This window comes from Argiope bruennichi, chromosome 4 (genome assembly GCF_947563725.1).
Source record: "Argiope bruennichi chromosome 4, qqArgBrue1.1, whole genome shotgun sequence".
Taxonomy (NCBI): domain Eukaryota; kingdom Metazoa; phylum Arthropoda; class Arachnida; order Araneae; family Araneidae; genus Argiope; species Argiope bruennichi.
Genome location: NC_079154.1, coordinates 20383648 through 20400362, shown reverse-complemented (window position 1 = coordinate 20400362; position 16715 = coordinate 20383648). Strand labels below are relative to the sequence as shown.

General features: G+C 29.3%; 1 protein-coding gene across 1 annotated transcript in view; it reads left to right on the top strand.

Moving 5' to 3' along the window:
• Positions 1-7511: 7511 nt before the first annotated feature.
• Positions 7512-16715, top strand: part of LOC129965560 (urocanate hydratase-like) — a 48260-nt gene continuing 39056 nt past the window's right edge. Inside the window, exons 1-2 of the mRNA XM_056079555.1 lie at positions 7512-7749; positions 12432-12562. Of these exons, the coding sequence (XP_055935530.1) occupies positions 7624-7749; positions 12432-12562 (257 nt within the window). The 5' untranslated portion in view covers positions 7512-7623. The remainder of the gene's footprint in view (positions 7750-12431; positions 12563-16715) is intronic.

Sequence of the window (16715 nt, the reverse complement as noted above, 5' to 3'; positions counted from 1 at the left end):
ATAAAATGAAAGTAGTTCATATTTATCTTTCCTATCTGAGTTCATGGCTAAAAGAGCATATATATATTTCTTAAATACTAAATTTGTTTTTTCCAATAAAAAATATATTTACGACTTAGCTTAATATTACAATTTCTATCTGTAAACATCAAACAGCTTATTATTCTTGCCCCCAGATCGAGAAATGTCATATGGCAGGAGAATAAGTAGAGAGTTATTTTATAAATTTTACCAAAAATGCCTTTTGAGAAAGATTTAATTGATTCCTAAATAAAATTCATAAAATTATTTAGTGAATATCTAAAAGATCTTGTTAATTAAAAAAATGAACATGATTTAAATAAATGAAAGCAATGAAGAGGAGTATTTTCCAGTAAGTATCTAAACATTTTAAAAAATTATTTTAAAATTTTCTTATAAAAGGAATTTTTTAAAAGCACATTTACACATACAAATTAAAATCTCCATAGAGACAATAAAGGACGTATAATATTTTGCCTATGAAAATTCCTCTGAACTATTCCTTATTTATTTTGAACTGATAAGTCTCTTGATTCACGAAATTGATTAATGTTCAAATAATTTTGAGAATTATTACATATGACATGAATTTATGTGAAAAAAAAGGAGATTTTAGCCTCTAGTTCGAAACTTTGTTGTTTATGCTTTAAACACGATTCGTGTCATATTTTTCAAAGTTTATTTTAATTTAATCTTATTATATACATAAAAATGTATTTAATATCGTTAGAATGTAGAAGAGTATAAGAACATTAACTAAAACAATAAAAAGAGTAGTCTTAAAATATACTTTAAATAACTTTAAAAAATTTATTAAAATTAAAGAAATAAAACGAGTATTATCTAAAAGCTATTTTTTTTCAATCTAAAAGTTAAATTAAAAAGTGGTTTTTGTACAATAGAAACTCCGAAATGATCGAGGAAAAACAAGAAATTTGGCTAATTTCATATACAGATCTTATAAAAAAATTTGAGAAACACTTTTTTTTTTTTTAATAAGCATCCACTATGTGCTTAGCAGTTAAAATTTGGTAACAATGGGTTCAACGGCCTTTCTGTTGAGTATTTAAAATTATTTTTACATCATGCATGCCTCAGTATGTAGAGATAGTATTCAGTAAATATAAACATTATAATGTTAAAAAAATTTCTTGAAAGAGAAACGGGTCCTCATATGCAACACATGAATGATAATTAAATATCTAATATTATGTAAAATTTATTTTTATATTCAGTTATGCAATCTTTTAAAAAATTAAAGTGTATTTTTATATGGATATCAATCGCTTTATTTCTCATGAGAGCTACTTACTTATATATTTGTAGCATTTGTTGAAATTGAAAGAAAAGGAAGAAGAAAAAGAAAGAAATGCTTATTTGCATCAACTGCAAAAATTCAAAAAGCTGAACGAAGAATTTTCTAAGGTTGGTAATCAGTGCTTTTTGATTAAAAGCTATAGTTTTGCTGTAAGAAGTAACAGTACCACTTTTTTCTTATTTCCGTTTTGTATAATTAACCTTTTCCATACTGCTTTTTACAAAAGAGATACGCATTTTTTTTTTTTTTTTTTTTTCAATTTCGTAACAATAAACTTTCCCCAAAGTTAGAATTATATCTCTTTTATATTTTATCAGTTGGCACTTAATATAAAAAAAAATTGTTTTATTAAAAAAGAAAATCAATTGAAAATTCAAAATTGTTCCGACAAATTAGATGGATTTAAATATATTAAAAATAATAGCATTGTTTAACATTCTGTTTGTGTCAATTATGTCTGTATATATAAGACTATGTTTGTTTGTTTGTTTGTGTCCTTTATAGACTAAAAGCTATTCTAAATTTTGCTTACAGATGTATTGAGGCACAAGATCACTGGAAAATTCTGTAATAATTAACCGAACGGTTAATTATTTTATTAATTAAAAGCATGTTTCACCCCTCGAATCTTTATAAATTTTTTTTCTGATGCCGATGGGGAAAGATTGCTGATTCTTTTCTTATGCCAATGAGGCAAGGCTTCTGATGGCGTGGAAAATTATTCGAGCATGCGCATTGTGTAAAACTCTTTTCCCGCCTGTAGAATTTTAGACTCCTCAGGAGTGCGAATGTCCCTTTAGGCGAGTGCGGGTGACCCACTCCCAGGTACTCACAGAACTTCTTCTCATGGATGGTTTTTGGGCAGGAGCCATCCATCCGAAAGAATTTTAAAACCTCATATTGATGGGGATAGACAATTTGGAACTATGTATTATGTAAAATATTGTGGGTCCACGGAATGGAATAACAGCAGAAGTTGTGGAGGGGTGGTGTCTATCAGTGTGGAATTAAATTCTGCATAGGCAGAAAGAGATATTATTGGGGATAGTCCGTGGCATGAGATTCTAGATCAGCAGAACGCTTACCAGTTTAGTAAGTTAAAGAGAAATAGGTGGGCAAGTACTTTACCTGAAAAACACAAGTTTGTAAGTGCTGTGGTATTTGATATACAGATAATTTGAGAAGTTAGTTATTGATAAAGCAAAGAGTGAGATTTTAGACTGCAATTGCAGAGAAGGAATTTGGTTGAGGTGTGTTGCCTTGATCTTGATTGTCTGTTGCAGGAAGCTCCAAGGAGTACAAATAAGAGATAGAACGTTTTTTCTGAATGCACAGACAAGTAGGTGATCCGAACGACTATAAGTTAGTACAAAAAGATACTTGATGCACAGATAGAGGGAATAGATTGTATAAATGAATAGAATTGATAGAATTTGTTGGAATGATACTAGTGGCGAGGGTTTAATGGACAACGAATTGGAAAATTATTAATAAAGTGAAAATTACTTCTGAGAGGTTAAATTTAGAAAAAATGTGCCAAAAGCATCCAAATTTATTGTGCATACATTTTAATAATTTCCTTTTTAAAAATAAATTTGAAATTTGTTATGTATTCATTTATATTTCAAATTTAAATTAAAAGTAAATGATAAACTACTAATTGCTATAAAAACCGAAACTTTTGATTTGATAAGCATATATATATATATATATATATATATATTGTCTATATATATATATATATATTGTCTATATATCCCTCTTTTATTTATTTATTTATTATTATTATTATTATTTACTTTCTCGTACAGAATGTAGGTTTTCAAAAAAAAGTTTGAACTCGAAATGTTGACGAATTTCCTCTTTTCAGGCCTCCTTAAACTCGAAAAACACATTTTAGGCGTAGTATCTGTTTGTCTGGCTGCCATGATTTAGACTAATGAAATTTGGTATATGGACTTACTATCAAATTTTGTACGAAATCTATTTATAGGAAGTCGGTCTGTACAGTTGTTCGATTACAAGGGCACGCGATGACTTCAAAACGTAAAGAACTAGATAGATAAAATTTAGTACAGTAGTTTAACATTTAAAATGTAGATTTTTATTACATTATGAACAATATCTGTCAAAGTGTCGACTGTCTGTCCGTCTGTATTTTGACTAAATGACTAAAATTAATGAGATTCGTTATGCGATCTTGTGATTACAATTGTAGTTCCCTGGAAAATATTGATGTTAGTTGGTCCATACATACGCACTGACAGGAAAGATTTAGTAAAAATGTTAAAGATCAAATTCTGTAACTATTGTTTGCAAATGTCATACAAGACATTTGTGGCCTCACCGAAACTCCACAACTTTATGTGGAACTAGGAAGATAAACCTTTTATGGAAAAGTGTGTAAGAAAGTTCTAGGAAGACTACCCAGTTGGTTCTTTCTTTCTTTTTTCTTTCCTCGCTATTTATTTTCAACTGAATTGTTCCTCGGAACGTTGGCTTTTCTCGGTATCAGCCATTGATACGTGGTATTGATGACAACTATTTAAATTTTCGCTTTATTTCTTTTTTACACTAGTCGCCTTTGGCGCTTAACTGGTTCACCAGGAGTAATGCTCTTTAAAATTTTCGATTTAATATTTATGGACTTTGGTCTTTAATAGCTACTTCAGCAAAATATTTTTAAGCTTCATATTTCGATAGTTACGTAACTCATATTATAGAAACCTTATGGTATTTTGTTCATCGCACTATATATATATATATATATAATTTTTTTATCAGCTCCTTTAAGATTTAAATTTCAATTTGAAATAGAAAAGTAAAATTTCAATAAATGCAAAAACTTTTTTACTGAAACCAAACCTATTTTTTTAAAAGATATTACAACAAAAAATCGAATCCTTTAGCAATGTAATCTTATGCGGACCATAGAATACTTTTTTAAAGAATTTATGCAATATTTCCAAGAATAATTCACTAAAATATTTTCTAATTCCGCAGAAAATTCAGTTTTACATTTAAAATGACATAAATGAGGTAAATAATATTTTATTTTATTTCAATTAATAAATGTAGTTCTGAGAAAAATTATGAAATTATACATTGTATATAGATAGTCCTTTGATCTTATAAATTCTATTCAGCAAAAATTATATTGATGGTGTAATATTTCAGTCTTCTGAGATCAGGTTTGATCTAGTTATAAAGCTTTGACTATCATTATTTTAGGACAACCAGCAATTACATTATTTTAGACAATCAGTCTTGGGGAAAATACAAGTCCAGAATGGCATATTTTCTTCATGACAATCGATGGAGAGGTTTAAAATCGCGCGTTTTTATAGAATAGAGATATTCAAATTTTCATAACTCAATTAAGTTATAATTTCAAAAGGATGGATTTTTTTTCTTTAAAATATTAGTGTCTGAAGAATATTTTATTTAATATGATTCACAGAAGAAAGGATCTGAATAAATATTTAAAATTCTTAATTCATAAACACACTTATAGATTCAAACAGCGTAAAATATAATTATTTATTTCATTTAGACCATTTTTATTAGATATATATCCCAATTAATAAAATTTTAGAAATTATCTTTTGGGTCCTGGTGAGAATGGATATTCTGTATGTATTAGATTATGTGTGCTTTAAATAAAACTGAATTAATAATATAACTATTTAAAATTGTACCAAAAAAATATTCCTTGTATTCCTTTATGAAAAGAAAAATTTGCCATTAAAAAGCAAAATAAAAACCAAATACACAGAATAATACTATAAAAAAGTAGATTTAAAACTGATGCCGGAAAATATTTCATTATGCAAAATTTGTCCAATAAAATAAAAATCTTTTAAATGAATTTGAATAAATATATTTTCAAACATGTATAATATCCAGCTGCAGGTGAAGGGAAAATCTACCAATGCATACAAAATAACGAAGGAAAATGTTATTAGCAATAGCTTTAATATTGGAAAAAATAATATGTTAAAACAATTGGGTGTAACAATGAAGATGGTTAGAAATTCATTACGATGACATGCATTGTTACAAAACATATCAAAAATATTTTTTATAGTTAGATTAAAATTAAGAAATTAATTAATTGACTATGAATTCAATTTCACTGAAGATACATATTTTTTTAAAATTTTAATACAATGCAAAAATTATTTTTGTGTCCTAATACTGTCAGAAAATTTCTCAGAAAACTTTCAAAATGTCGATTATTTTTTTAATTAACCGAAATCCAGAGAAAATTTTTAAAAATTAGCCCGGAGCTGTAAATTTTCGTTCTCAAAAATATATTTGTACCAAATCAGATAAGTCTAGAAAACGGTTTGCATGGTAGAGCGACAACAAAAACACAAACATATAAACACACATTCGATTTTATTATTAGTATAGATAGAAATTTACTGAATTCAGCCTCTTAATTTGGTTTAATTTTGCTTAAATAATATTTTTTTAAAGGTCTTGAAAGCTCTTATGAAAGGACTATTTAATCCATACTGAACTTTGATGGAAGATCGTAATATTAAAATTCTGACCAATTTTAAATTACGCTTTTAATATCTGTAAAATTAACACTATGTAAATACTACTAGAACATATAATATTTTTGTAAGTTATTTTATATATTTTGGTATACATGTATATAAATTTCAACTTATAATGTTTCCCTTTTTGTAGGATATGCATAAAGTAGAACTCAACCATTCGAAGCAACGTTCTGAAGTCCTCGATCAATTGCAGAGAGACGTATCTCAGATACAAAAGAAGATACTTAAGGAAACCCAACAAAAAGAGATGGGGAACATTCGAAAACATCTCAAAAATACGCTATTTTAAAACTATTCATTGTTTAAACTCTAACCTTTGTTAATTATGATGTATTACAACATTATGAAAAGACTCTCTCGTTCTTATATAAATACACGTATGGGAAAAATAAAAGATTTTGAAAGATCTGAAGCAATGACCCGCTTGATGTCTATTTCAGCTTCATTTAATCAGACACTCTTCAAATGTCCTGCTCAAAGTTTTGTAATAAGTAATATGACTTTTGAGTAATTTTCTGTATGTTTAACACTAGGATTATCATGAGTTGGCACATATCTATTTCTACCAAAGGGGTCAAAATGATTCCTTTCGGTATTTAATTAGCAAGAATATAAATTGACCTATCTATTATGAAGTTAAAGTAGGAATTTTTTTTATATTTTCAATATATTTGTTGAGGTGGTGTGATGAAAAGGCAGTTCCATTGTGTTTATTTACTAAAAAAAAAGTGTTTATTTTCTAATCTAGGTCTTCAAGACCATCTATTCTTTTACCATCACCTTCTACCAAAACATTGATCCACACTTCTTCTTACTAACAACTTATAATGGCTTCTATTTGACTGACTGACTTCTTAGATATATACATTTTACTAACACATACTTATTTCTATATTTATACCTATATTTATGTGCGTCCCTATCAAACTGTTACATATTTGAATATAAATGTATGTATCCTCAACAAAATTTATTTGAATGGTCAAAATGAGCTCTTCGGGAAAAGTAGGTATATTATATATTTTCCTCCGAAATTAAAAAAAAAAAGATAATACTTGTGATTATATATCTTATAAATGTAAGTAAAAATTATTTAAAATATTATTATAAAATGCGGCAATAATTTTCTTGAAGAAAATTAACAAAATTTTTTCTCAGAGGTATCAAAATGACCCCTTTGTAAACCTAGTGTTAAAAACAAAACAAACCGTATTCAAAACGCCCTAAATTTTTATACATATGTATATGTAAAGTAAATGGAAATCCATCAAAAAGTATGGAAAGATATTTTAATCCAACTCATAATATAATGCTACATATTTATTGGCAAATATTACATTTTTTTTTATCAACAAATAATCTGTAAACAAATAACAACAATTATAAAAACAATATAATATTTGTAGTATGCTTACATATTTCATCGTTTTATCAATTCGAAATAACGCACAATAATTTATAACATTAAACGATTCTGGAGGCCATTCTTTATGGCTTTTATAAATATTTGCTTTTTGGAGTTTAAAGTTTCCTAGACTACGATAAACGTTCTTTCAAAATCTTTGCTAAGCAAAGATAAAGATTACTTAATCAATCTGATACTGAAACAGTCACATGCTTTGTTGATTATGAACCGGCAGTAATATACCCAGCAGTGTAAACAGCTGTAAAGAAGTGACATCAATCGCTCAGAATTGTAGTGAATTTTATAAAATGGCATTCCTGAAGACGTTAAAGGACGGTTTACCGATAGATCCTCTTCCGCCCAAGAAGCAGCGTGATAACAGCGTGCCACACGCGCCTGTCAGGAATACGCATTTGACACCAGAGGAAGAGCAGGTAGGAATTATAAAATTCAAAATATTTTGTGATAATTGAATAAGTTCAAAAAAAAAGAAAGAAAGAAAAAGAACATTTTTGTGATTTATTTTTCTTATGACGGATTTATATTAACATCTATTTTAAAGGAAATATAGAAAATTAGCTAAAATGAAAGTAAGTTATGAATACATTTTAACAAAAATGTTTCCTTAACGTTTTCATTTTAAAATAAATATTTAGATATTAGTACACAGTCGCAATTAGCAAAGTTTTCCAATTAAATTCAATATGTTTAAATGCAAACGTCCCTTTCACTCCTATAATGATTTAAATATCAAAAAAGTTTTCTTTCCTTCGTAAATTAATATTTACTATAAACTATTGAATATTCCGTATAATAATATAATAGAATTAATTCCCTTGACATCATACATAGCAAAAGTAAATGGATATATTATCCCACATCTAAAGTATTATCCTTTTGTAACAGCCAGATAAACAGTGGATTCGAAAATGAAATCAGCGGGCTCGTTTAAATTACATCACAGGGACATGAAGTGACTTTGGAGGAATCTTAATAATATACAAAATGGAAATAGAACAAAACAGAACTTTAAATATATTTAGAAATGAATTCTTTTATAACTTTTTGTCTTACCTTTCTCTTAATATGTAGATATTTAACTTTATATATCAAATGTTTATTAAGTTAAAGAATGGTTTTCATCTGAGGCTGGTTGGCAGGGCGTTGGATTCGCGTCCCTTGGAACCCCGAAGTTCGAACCCCGCCGGTCGAAGACTCTCCTTGTGTGTGGTGGCTGGTGCACGCATAAATCTGTCGTGGTCACAAAGTGCTCCATGTCGAGAGTAATACCACTGGGGGTACTGGGTCAGGGGTGATCGTTCTCTGATTCAGGTCTAAATTGCGATCTGTGGAGGAGTGAATGAAATGCACGAATGAAGTCCGCACCGTAAAAAGAGTTGTGACGTGTGGGTAGCTAAGTCGTACTCTTGACCCTAGATGGCGCTATTGAAAAAACAAGAGATGAACCCTTAGTTTAAAATCACTGACTTCTAAAGTCAGCGGTCTTGTCTATAACAAGTGCCATTAGAAACAACACTATGGTTTTCATCTGATAGTTAATAATACTAAGAATATATTGTTAAAAATACTTTATTTTATTAGTCAAATGATTATTATATATTAGAGAAATATATCTTTTACATATATATCTTTTATGTCGATGAAGGCCAGTTTATATCTTTAAAACAATTTTTTTTTTTTTAAAAAAAAAACCTTTCTAATAGCTTAATTGGCTGAAAAAAATTTGACGTAGGAATGCAAATTTTTAAATATGCATGAAGTTCTTCATATAAATCTATATTTTAAGTATGAAATTTTTTAGTTGTTTGTAAATTTTCACAGTATACTTTTAAACACTTAATTAGAAGTAAACAATATGTTCCTTCTACATTAAAATTTTCATTCAATAATTTAATTTTCCCCATCTTTCTGAAAGTACATTTTTTTAGACATTTCTTAAGTAAAATCTTTATCCTTCCGTTCACTACCCTTTTTGCTGAAAGTGCTTATTTTTGAAAGCAATTGATTATCTTTTGGATTTTTGTAAATATTTCAGAAGAAACAAAAACTAATAGAATATCCCCGACAAAGAGTGCACATCGCTTTGTAATTAAATAATACTTTGAATGTTTATAAAACAGCGTAATTCCAATGCCAATTACTTTAAAAACAATTTCTGAAAACATTTTTTTTAACCCAATTTTTTTTTTTTTTTTTTTTTTTTTCCCTTTCTTTCTTTCTTTCTTTTTTTTTTTTTTTTTTTTTTTTTTTTTTGAAAACAGAGTTACTGAGCGTTTAAACTTTATGGGCACTAAAGAATATTTTTCTTAATTTATATAATATCTCAAGAAGTTTTCAACAAAATTTTCTCAGATTCATCATGAATAGATCGATTCATTAACAATGTTTAGTTTTAAATGCATCAAACACTAAAAAAAAAATACAAGAATTGTTTGAAATAATCTGTCGAAAACATATTAAGCCTTCAAAACCAAGTCCGTATTTGTTTTCAACAATCAGAACACAATGTGCATGCGTGAATTTTCAACGCCAATTATGGTAACGCAAATGTGTGAATTTTCTAAGCCAGTTGGGGTAACGCTATGCAGATTAGAAATTTTTAATTTCCTTTATTCTGTTTTATTTTAATTCAAAGGTACTTCAGAATGAATCTGAAAGATCGATTCATTAGCAATGTTTAACTTTAAATGCATCAAACCTTAAGAAAATAAACAGAATCCTTTAGATAATCTGCCGAAAATTTCTTAAGCCTATCCTTTTTAGCGCGGGAAAAAAAACTGAAGCCTTATTCATTTGGCGGTGGGGAAATGAAAATATTTTTTTGGCGGGAAAGTTAGTTTTTAATTAATAATTAAAATTCTAATTAAAAATTCAAAAAAAGGGACCCCAGGTGCACATTCCCGACCTCCAAATATGCATGTGCCAAATTTGGTAGCTGTAGGTCGAACGGTCTAGCCTGTAGAGCACCAACACACGCACACACACACACACACACACATTGAGTTTTATATAAATATAGATTTAAGTACTTACTCTAAGCAAACTAGCTTATCTATTGTTACTTGGACAGATATATTTTTTTTATCTATATCAATAATTAACTTATATTTATTTATCTAACACGGAAGATCAAGATTTTTTTTTCAATATTTGGAACGATCTTTAGCATACTTTGTTACACTTTTTAAATTAATTGTCCATGCAGTTCTTTAGCACATCTTGTGATTTCTGTTGATGGCTTCGAAAATATATTCATACACACAAAAAAACCCTATCTCATCGTATTCCGCTAATAGTTGATTTTATACTGAATCAATATTCTCAAAGCCAGAAGCACATAAACTCACTGCAATCGAAAACTCTCATCAAGCTTTCTTGCGGATGGAGTGTTTTTCTACAGGACAAAAATAATCTACGATCGTCTTCGAGTTTACTGGTTTTTTTTAATTTTGTTTTAGTAAACAGCTTGAAGTTTGATATTTTATTATGTTTCGTCGGTAATTCATTATTTCCTTGTGTACAAAGTAATGTGGATCGCCCTGAGATTAAATTTTCACAGCTTGATTATCTATCATCTTTAGATCTCTCTACGTGTTAGACAACACGGAAACGGAGTAAACCAAATAAATGAAATTTGATATGCATTTTATTGTTTGAAAACTTGCCTACAACGGACATCATTTTATTTTGGCGAGCATTTATTGACCTAAAATGATGAAATTTAAAACTTCATAGCCCGGTCAGTTTTGATTGCAGAAACATGGACTTTCCTTTGTTTAAAATATTATTACCTCAAAAGTATTTTATTAAATAACATTAACAACGTATAGCAATCGTGAAGAAAATTTGATCTTGAGATTTTTGACAAATCTTCAGGTTTCAGATCCACCTGATTTTAGAAAATACATTTTTGGAATTATGTTTGTCTGTGGCTCTGTTTGAGCATTAATATAATACCTCAAAAATGCTTTGAGCTCTATAGGTAAAATCTGGTATATGGATTTAAGATTAAATTTGTATATTTCTGTTAAATTTTGAATGAAATTCACTTAGAACGACTGTACTCATACAAGTGAAGTTGATAATTATAAAACGCTAAGAGCTAGATAGAGAAAATCTCATACATAGCATCAAAAATGCAGATTATTGTCGAATTTTACAACCAAATCTGTCAAGGGGTCAACTGTCTGTTGTTCTGTACCTTCTGCATGCATGTTAATAATAACTGCATATTGTGATCAAATAACGCGATAATTCAAGAACAACTTAGAAGATAGGAACTAACAATTTAGGTAAAATAAAATTTGATTCACAATTTTAGCAATTAAAATATAACTTCTTATTGAATTTTCAACCAAATCTGTCTGTCTTTCGGTCTGTGCTTCCACGTGCGTGTAAACGTAGTAATGCAAAAATTTGAAAAAATAAAACTAAATTCTCATTAAATACAATTGCAGTTCTATATCAAATTTTGGTTGCAGTCAGTCAGAGAAAAGGCGTCCAAAATAAATACATTTTCGGTTTTATGGTACTTGAGTATTTATCACATACAGAGAACCCCCCCGGGGGGCATCTCGAAATGGGGATGAGATGCTTCCGGTATGGTGGTTGGATCTCGCCACCCTGGATGATACACTAATAGGTGGGGGGATTTGACTCCTCCCATCGATGATGGGACGTACTTCCTTCGGGGAGGGTTGTACCGTGGCCGGTGACGGCTCTTAGGACTCAACCACAGTTCCCGCCAATGTTGCTGTTGCGACGGTCCGGTCATTCAATTTTTATGGTTTAAATCTGTGTGCCTTCTTGGCGGGTCGGAGAGTTACATGGCTGACTTATCACATTCAGAGATTAATTGCCGAAAAAAATCAGCAAAGATCGCATACTAGATTCACGCCAAAGATCAATATTTCCTGGTACCAATATAACCAAGGTCCACAATCTTATGTGGGAGAACAATACCTTTATTATAGAGTATGCAAAACAATTTTGAGGAAACTACTCATGCTAGTTTATTTTCATTCCTGTCTCATATATTAAAATAATAGTATGATCATTTCACAAAATATAAATACGAATCTTTTATTTTTTCTAGCTGGCCCTCAAGAACAGTCTTCGATATATACCTTCACATCTTCATGATGAATTGGCACCAGAATTTGCAGAAGAGCTGCGAAACTTTGGTCACATATACATGTATCGATTCCTACCCGAATTTGAAATGCGGTAAGTATTAAAAAAATAATTTTATTAATATTTCAAAAAAAAGGATAAAACATAAAAGTATTATTTTTTATAATGATTAAACTCAAGGTTCTCAGAGTTTTAAATAAATAATATTACATTTTTGTGGCATGAATTCTAAATTAACTGCTCGACACGATTAAATCGTTGGATCTTTCCTCTTGAATAATACCCTAGATCTTAAATTGTAATATGAAAGAAAAGTTGCGATAAAATTATAGTATCTCTTAATAATTTATTTTTTAAAATTATTTTAGAATACGAATAACAAACAGAAAAAATATTATAATAATCGATAAATTCGATCCCGAAATTTTGACAGTTTTCCACATTTCGAAGTCCCCTGATACCCTTAAAACATATTTCCAGAGTTATGTTTGTCTCTCTTTGAACGCAGTAATTCAAAAATACACTGAGCTAAATGAAAGAAATTCGGTACTCAGTTTTACTTTAAATTTGCAGAGTTTTATCAAAACTTGAACGAAATCCATACATAGTAATATCATTTGTCCAAGTACAAGTAAATACAATAGCTACAAAAAGTAAATTGATAAATAAAGTTTGATATACATCTTTAGTATCCAAAGAGTAGATACGTATCAAATTTTTAATTTATTCTATCAAGGGACGACTGCCTATATCCGTACATTCTGTAGATATATAGGTAATCTGACCGCTGTATAAATTCGCTTGCATGTAAACGTGATCACTCAAAAATTCAATCACTTGAATGGGATTGCTATGTGATTTTATTGCTAAAATTATGGTTGAATGTCAAATTTTGGTTTAATCTATCGAAAAAAGATGCATCTAAAATGCCTACACGGTTTTCTTTATAATAGTTTGAAGCACAAAACGCTCATATGCTGGACTGAGCGTTTTGCATAAACCATCCACGGCCTTCCCTAATGTCCGAAATTTTTGTTTAGAGAAAAAGAAGATCTTGTTACGGTGCATTCTAGAAAGTTCGGGAAGACAACTCCCGCTGGTTTATAAAATGATTATATCAAAGAAGTTCTTTGGAATTCTTTATAGCAAAAAAAAAAAAAAAAAAAAAAAAAAGTTTATCCAAGCCTTAACATTTTTAACAGTATATAATATGATACAATAAAAGAACTTCATAATGCCGAAGAAATTTATAGTACAATCTCTGAAATGAGATGCAAGAGGAATATCATTCTTTTTTGTATGTTAACGCAAAATAGGTTGGAGCATTTATCAGACTGAAGTACCCATTTGTTCATCCCGATTTCTTAGAAATAATGTCTCTGCTCATTTAGCCATTTCTTAGCAGTTGTCAATCTTATCATCTGATGGGTTCCGTGCCTTGAGAAGTGCTTTGTTAGAAGTAGAAATAATTAATAAGAGCCAAATCAGGGAAATATATGGTGAATCTTTATCTTTCGTCCTCCATTTGTTCATAAATGCTCCTTCATTTGTTGAAAGTAGAAATAGTTAATGAGAGTCAAAGATAATATATGGAAAGACATTATGTCTCCTCCTTCTTTTATTCGTAAGTTCTCCTTCATTTGTTGGAAGTAGAAATAATTAATGAGAACCATATCAGGAGAATATATGAAAAGACATTATATCTCCTTCGTCATTTTTTCGTAAATACTCCTCAATTTGTTGGAAGTATAAATAATTATTAAGAGTCAAATCATAACAATATATTGAATGACGTTATGTCCCCCCTTTCACTTGTTGGAAATAGAAATAATTATTAAGAGCAGAATCGGGACAATACATGCAAATTTTATTGGAAGCTTTGTGTTAATTCGTGTTTTTCGTGTTCTATGAACTTCGACTTTTATTTTGTGAACCTTATTGGTTTTCTACATTCTCGCTGCCCGATTCAACAGAACTACTTTATTTTAGGACATGTATCCGTATTACTCTTTCATCACAAATTTCATTGTGAATTTCCCTTGCATTCCCTAAATTAATCTATAATGCGTTACTTTTCGAAACGTGAGACCAATTTTCACCGATTCTCGACATTCCAATTGCTACAACTCGTCTGAAGTGCAATGAACTTTATCAATTACTTTATTGGAACAACAAGCGCCATCTATTATTCTTTGTAGGGGGAAATTCTTTCCAGAAGTATTTGTTTTGGGATTAATGCTTTTTTTTTTTTCTTCAGTTGAGAGACATTCGAATATTTTTTTTCTGATGAAGAATTTAGCCTTATACATATAGGTATAAGAAGAATTATCGCGACTTCGACAGTTTTTGGCAGTTGTATCACTTTTTAGAGTATCGAAAAATATAATTTAGATAAAGAAAGGCCAATAAACAAACACTTCCAGTTGAATTACAATCAATCTATTGAGTCTCATACAACATTACGGAATGGTATTTCTCTTTTTATTTCCAGTATATTTTATCTGAGACTAAGAGATAGTTTTATATTAAACGTTATGTTCCTTAATCAATGGAATTAAGTCATGCTTTCTTTTCTTTTTCAGTTCCATGTGTTTTTCTATCATTTTAAGTCTAAAATTTCATATTGATATACAGCATTTGGAGTCGATCACATATTAAATTACGTTTGTTTTGTTTGTTGAATGTTTGAATTATCTTATAACATCAGGAATGAATGAATTATCCATGTTATGAATTTGAATTATCCATGACATCCGAAGCTTTCTGGGACTTTGTTCTTACTATCGCCGATTTATAAAGGACTTTTGCCATAAAGCTGAACCTCTACAGTTGTTACTGAAGGGGGGGGGGCACAAAATTCTGTTGGGGACCTGAACAAATGGAAGCTTTTAATAACTTAAAGAAAGATCTTACCTCCGATCCTGTCTTAAGCCTTTATGACGAAAGTCAAAAAATAGATAATTTAAAAATCTCATTCAACATTAGTTATAATTTTCAGTTTTTATATAAATATTTGAATGGACTTTTCTTGTTTGTTACGCTTTTAAGTTATTGTATTCATATATGCACTCATGGAAAGAGAGACAGAGAGTCTACTTAGTAAAGAATTTTCTCTAAAATATTTTTTTTTATAATTTTAATAAGAAAATCATATGCTAAATTTCGTCTTTGTAGCTGCACTTTTGAGTTATGTTATGTTTACAAACTTCTTAAGGGAGGAGTTTGTCGAAAATTTGGCGGAAATATGCAATTTTAGTATCAATGCTTCTGATTCAATTTCCTCTAGATTGTTATATTTTTTATTTATACATTCATAGTCCCACAGACATTCTTCAAAAATATTTTTTAATACTCTGGAACGACTCATTAAACTATCGAGATTAATTTTTTGATAATAAAAATACTTGTTCCATATATATTTAATACATGAGATAAGATTTCCTTCCATAAGATACCCAAATCCGCTTCTGTTTATAATTAAGCTTTAAATCTTTATTTACTGTTATAACCACTGAAATATAAGTGTTTCTCATAATTTTTTTTCTTTGAAAGAAATTTGAGAAAGCGAAATTCCTCGTGAATAATAAGTTGAGTATCTTTCAAAGTGATCCATCCACATGCTGATGTCTTACATCATTTGATGAAGGTTGTGATAATAATTTATTTATCACGCATTTTGCTGATAAAGCATTTGGTGTTGATATATTAAACTTGACTCTTTCTTTCTAGAAATTTCGATTCAATTATGTTACTGGTGCGCATTAGTCATTCAGTAACTTGTTTAAAGGTTAACTAATTTAGCAACAGGGAAAAGCAGACGAAACGTGTTTTAGATGAAGAGCATGATTAATTGATAAACGAAACTGCTCATCCTCCTTGATACGAAAGTGTCAAAAGCATTTTTCATATCGTAAATAGATAAAAGTGTCGATTGTTTATATCTCTCAAGCAATTTTCTGTGAGGACTTACGAACTTTCTTTCAATTATTTCCCTTCTTTTAAAAGTAGACTAGCTGGTACCCGGCCCGTTACTGCCGCAGAAGAAATAATTTTAGAAGCATCGTTTGAAATTGGAAATAGCCTTTCTCGTTTAATTAAGAATGCTAGAAAGAATTATATTTATTTTCTTGTTAACAATGAATACATTCAAGGAAATTGAATGATATATAACGGAGAAGTATAAATAATATTTATTCTGTTTTTTTTACTTTATTAGTGAAGTATACTTTAGGGTAGACAATATATA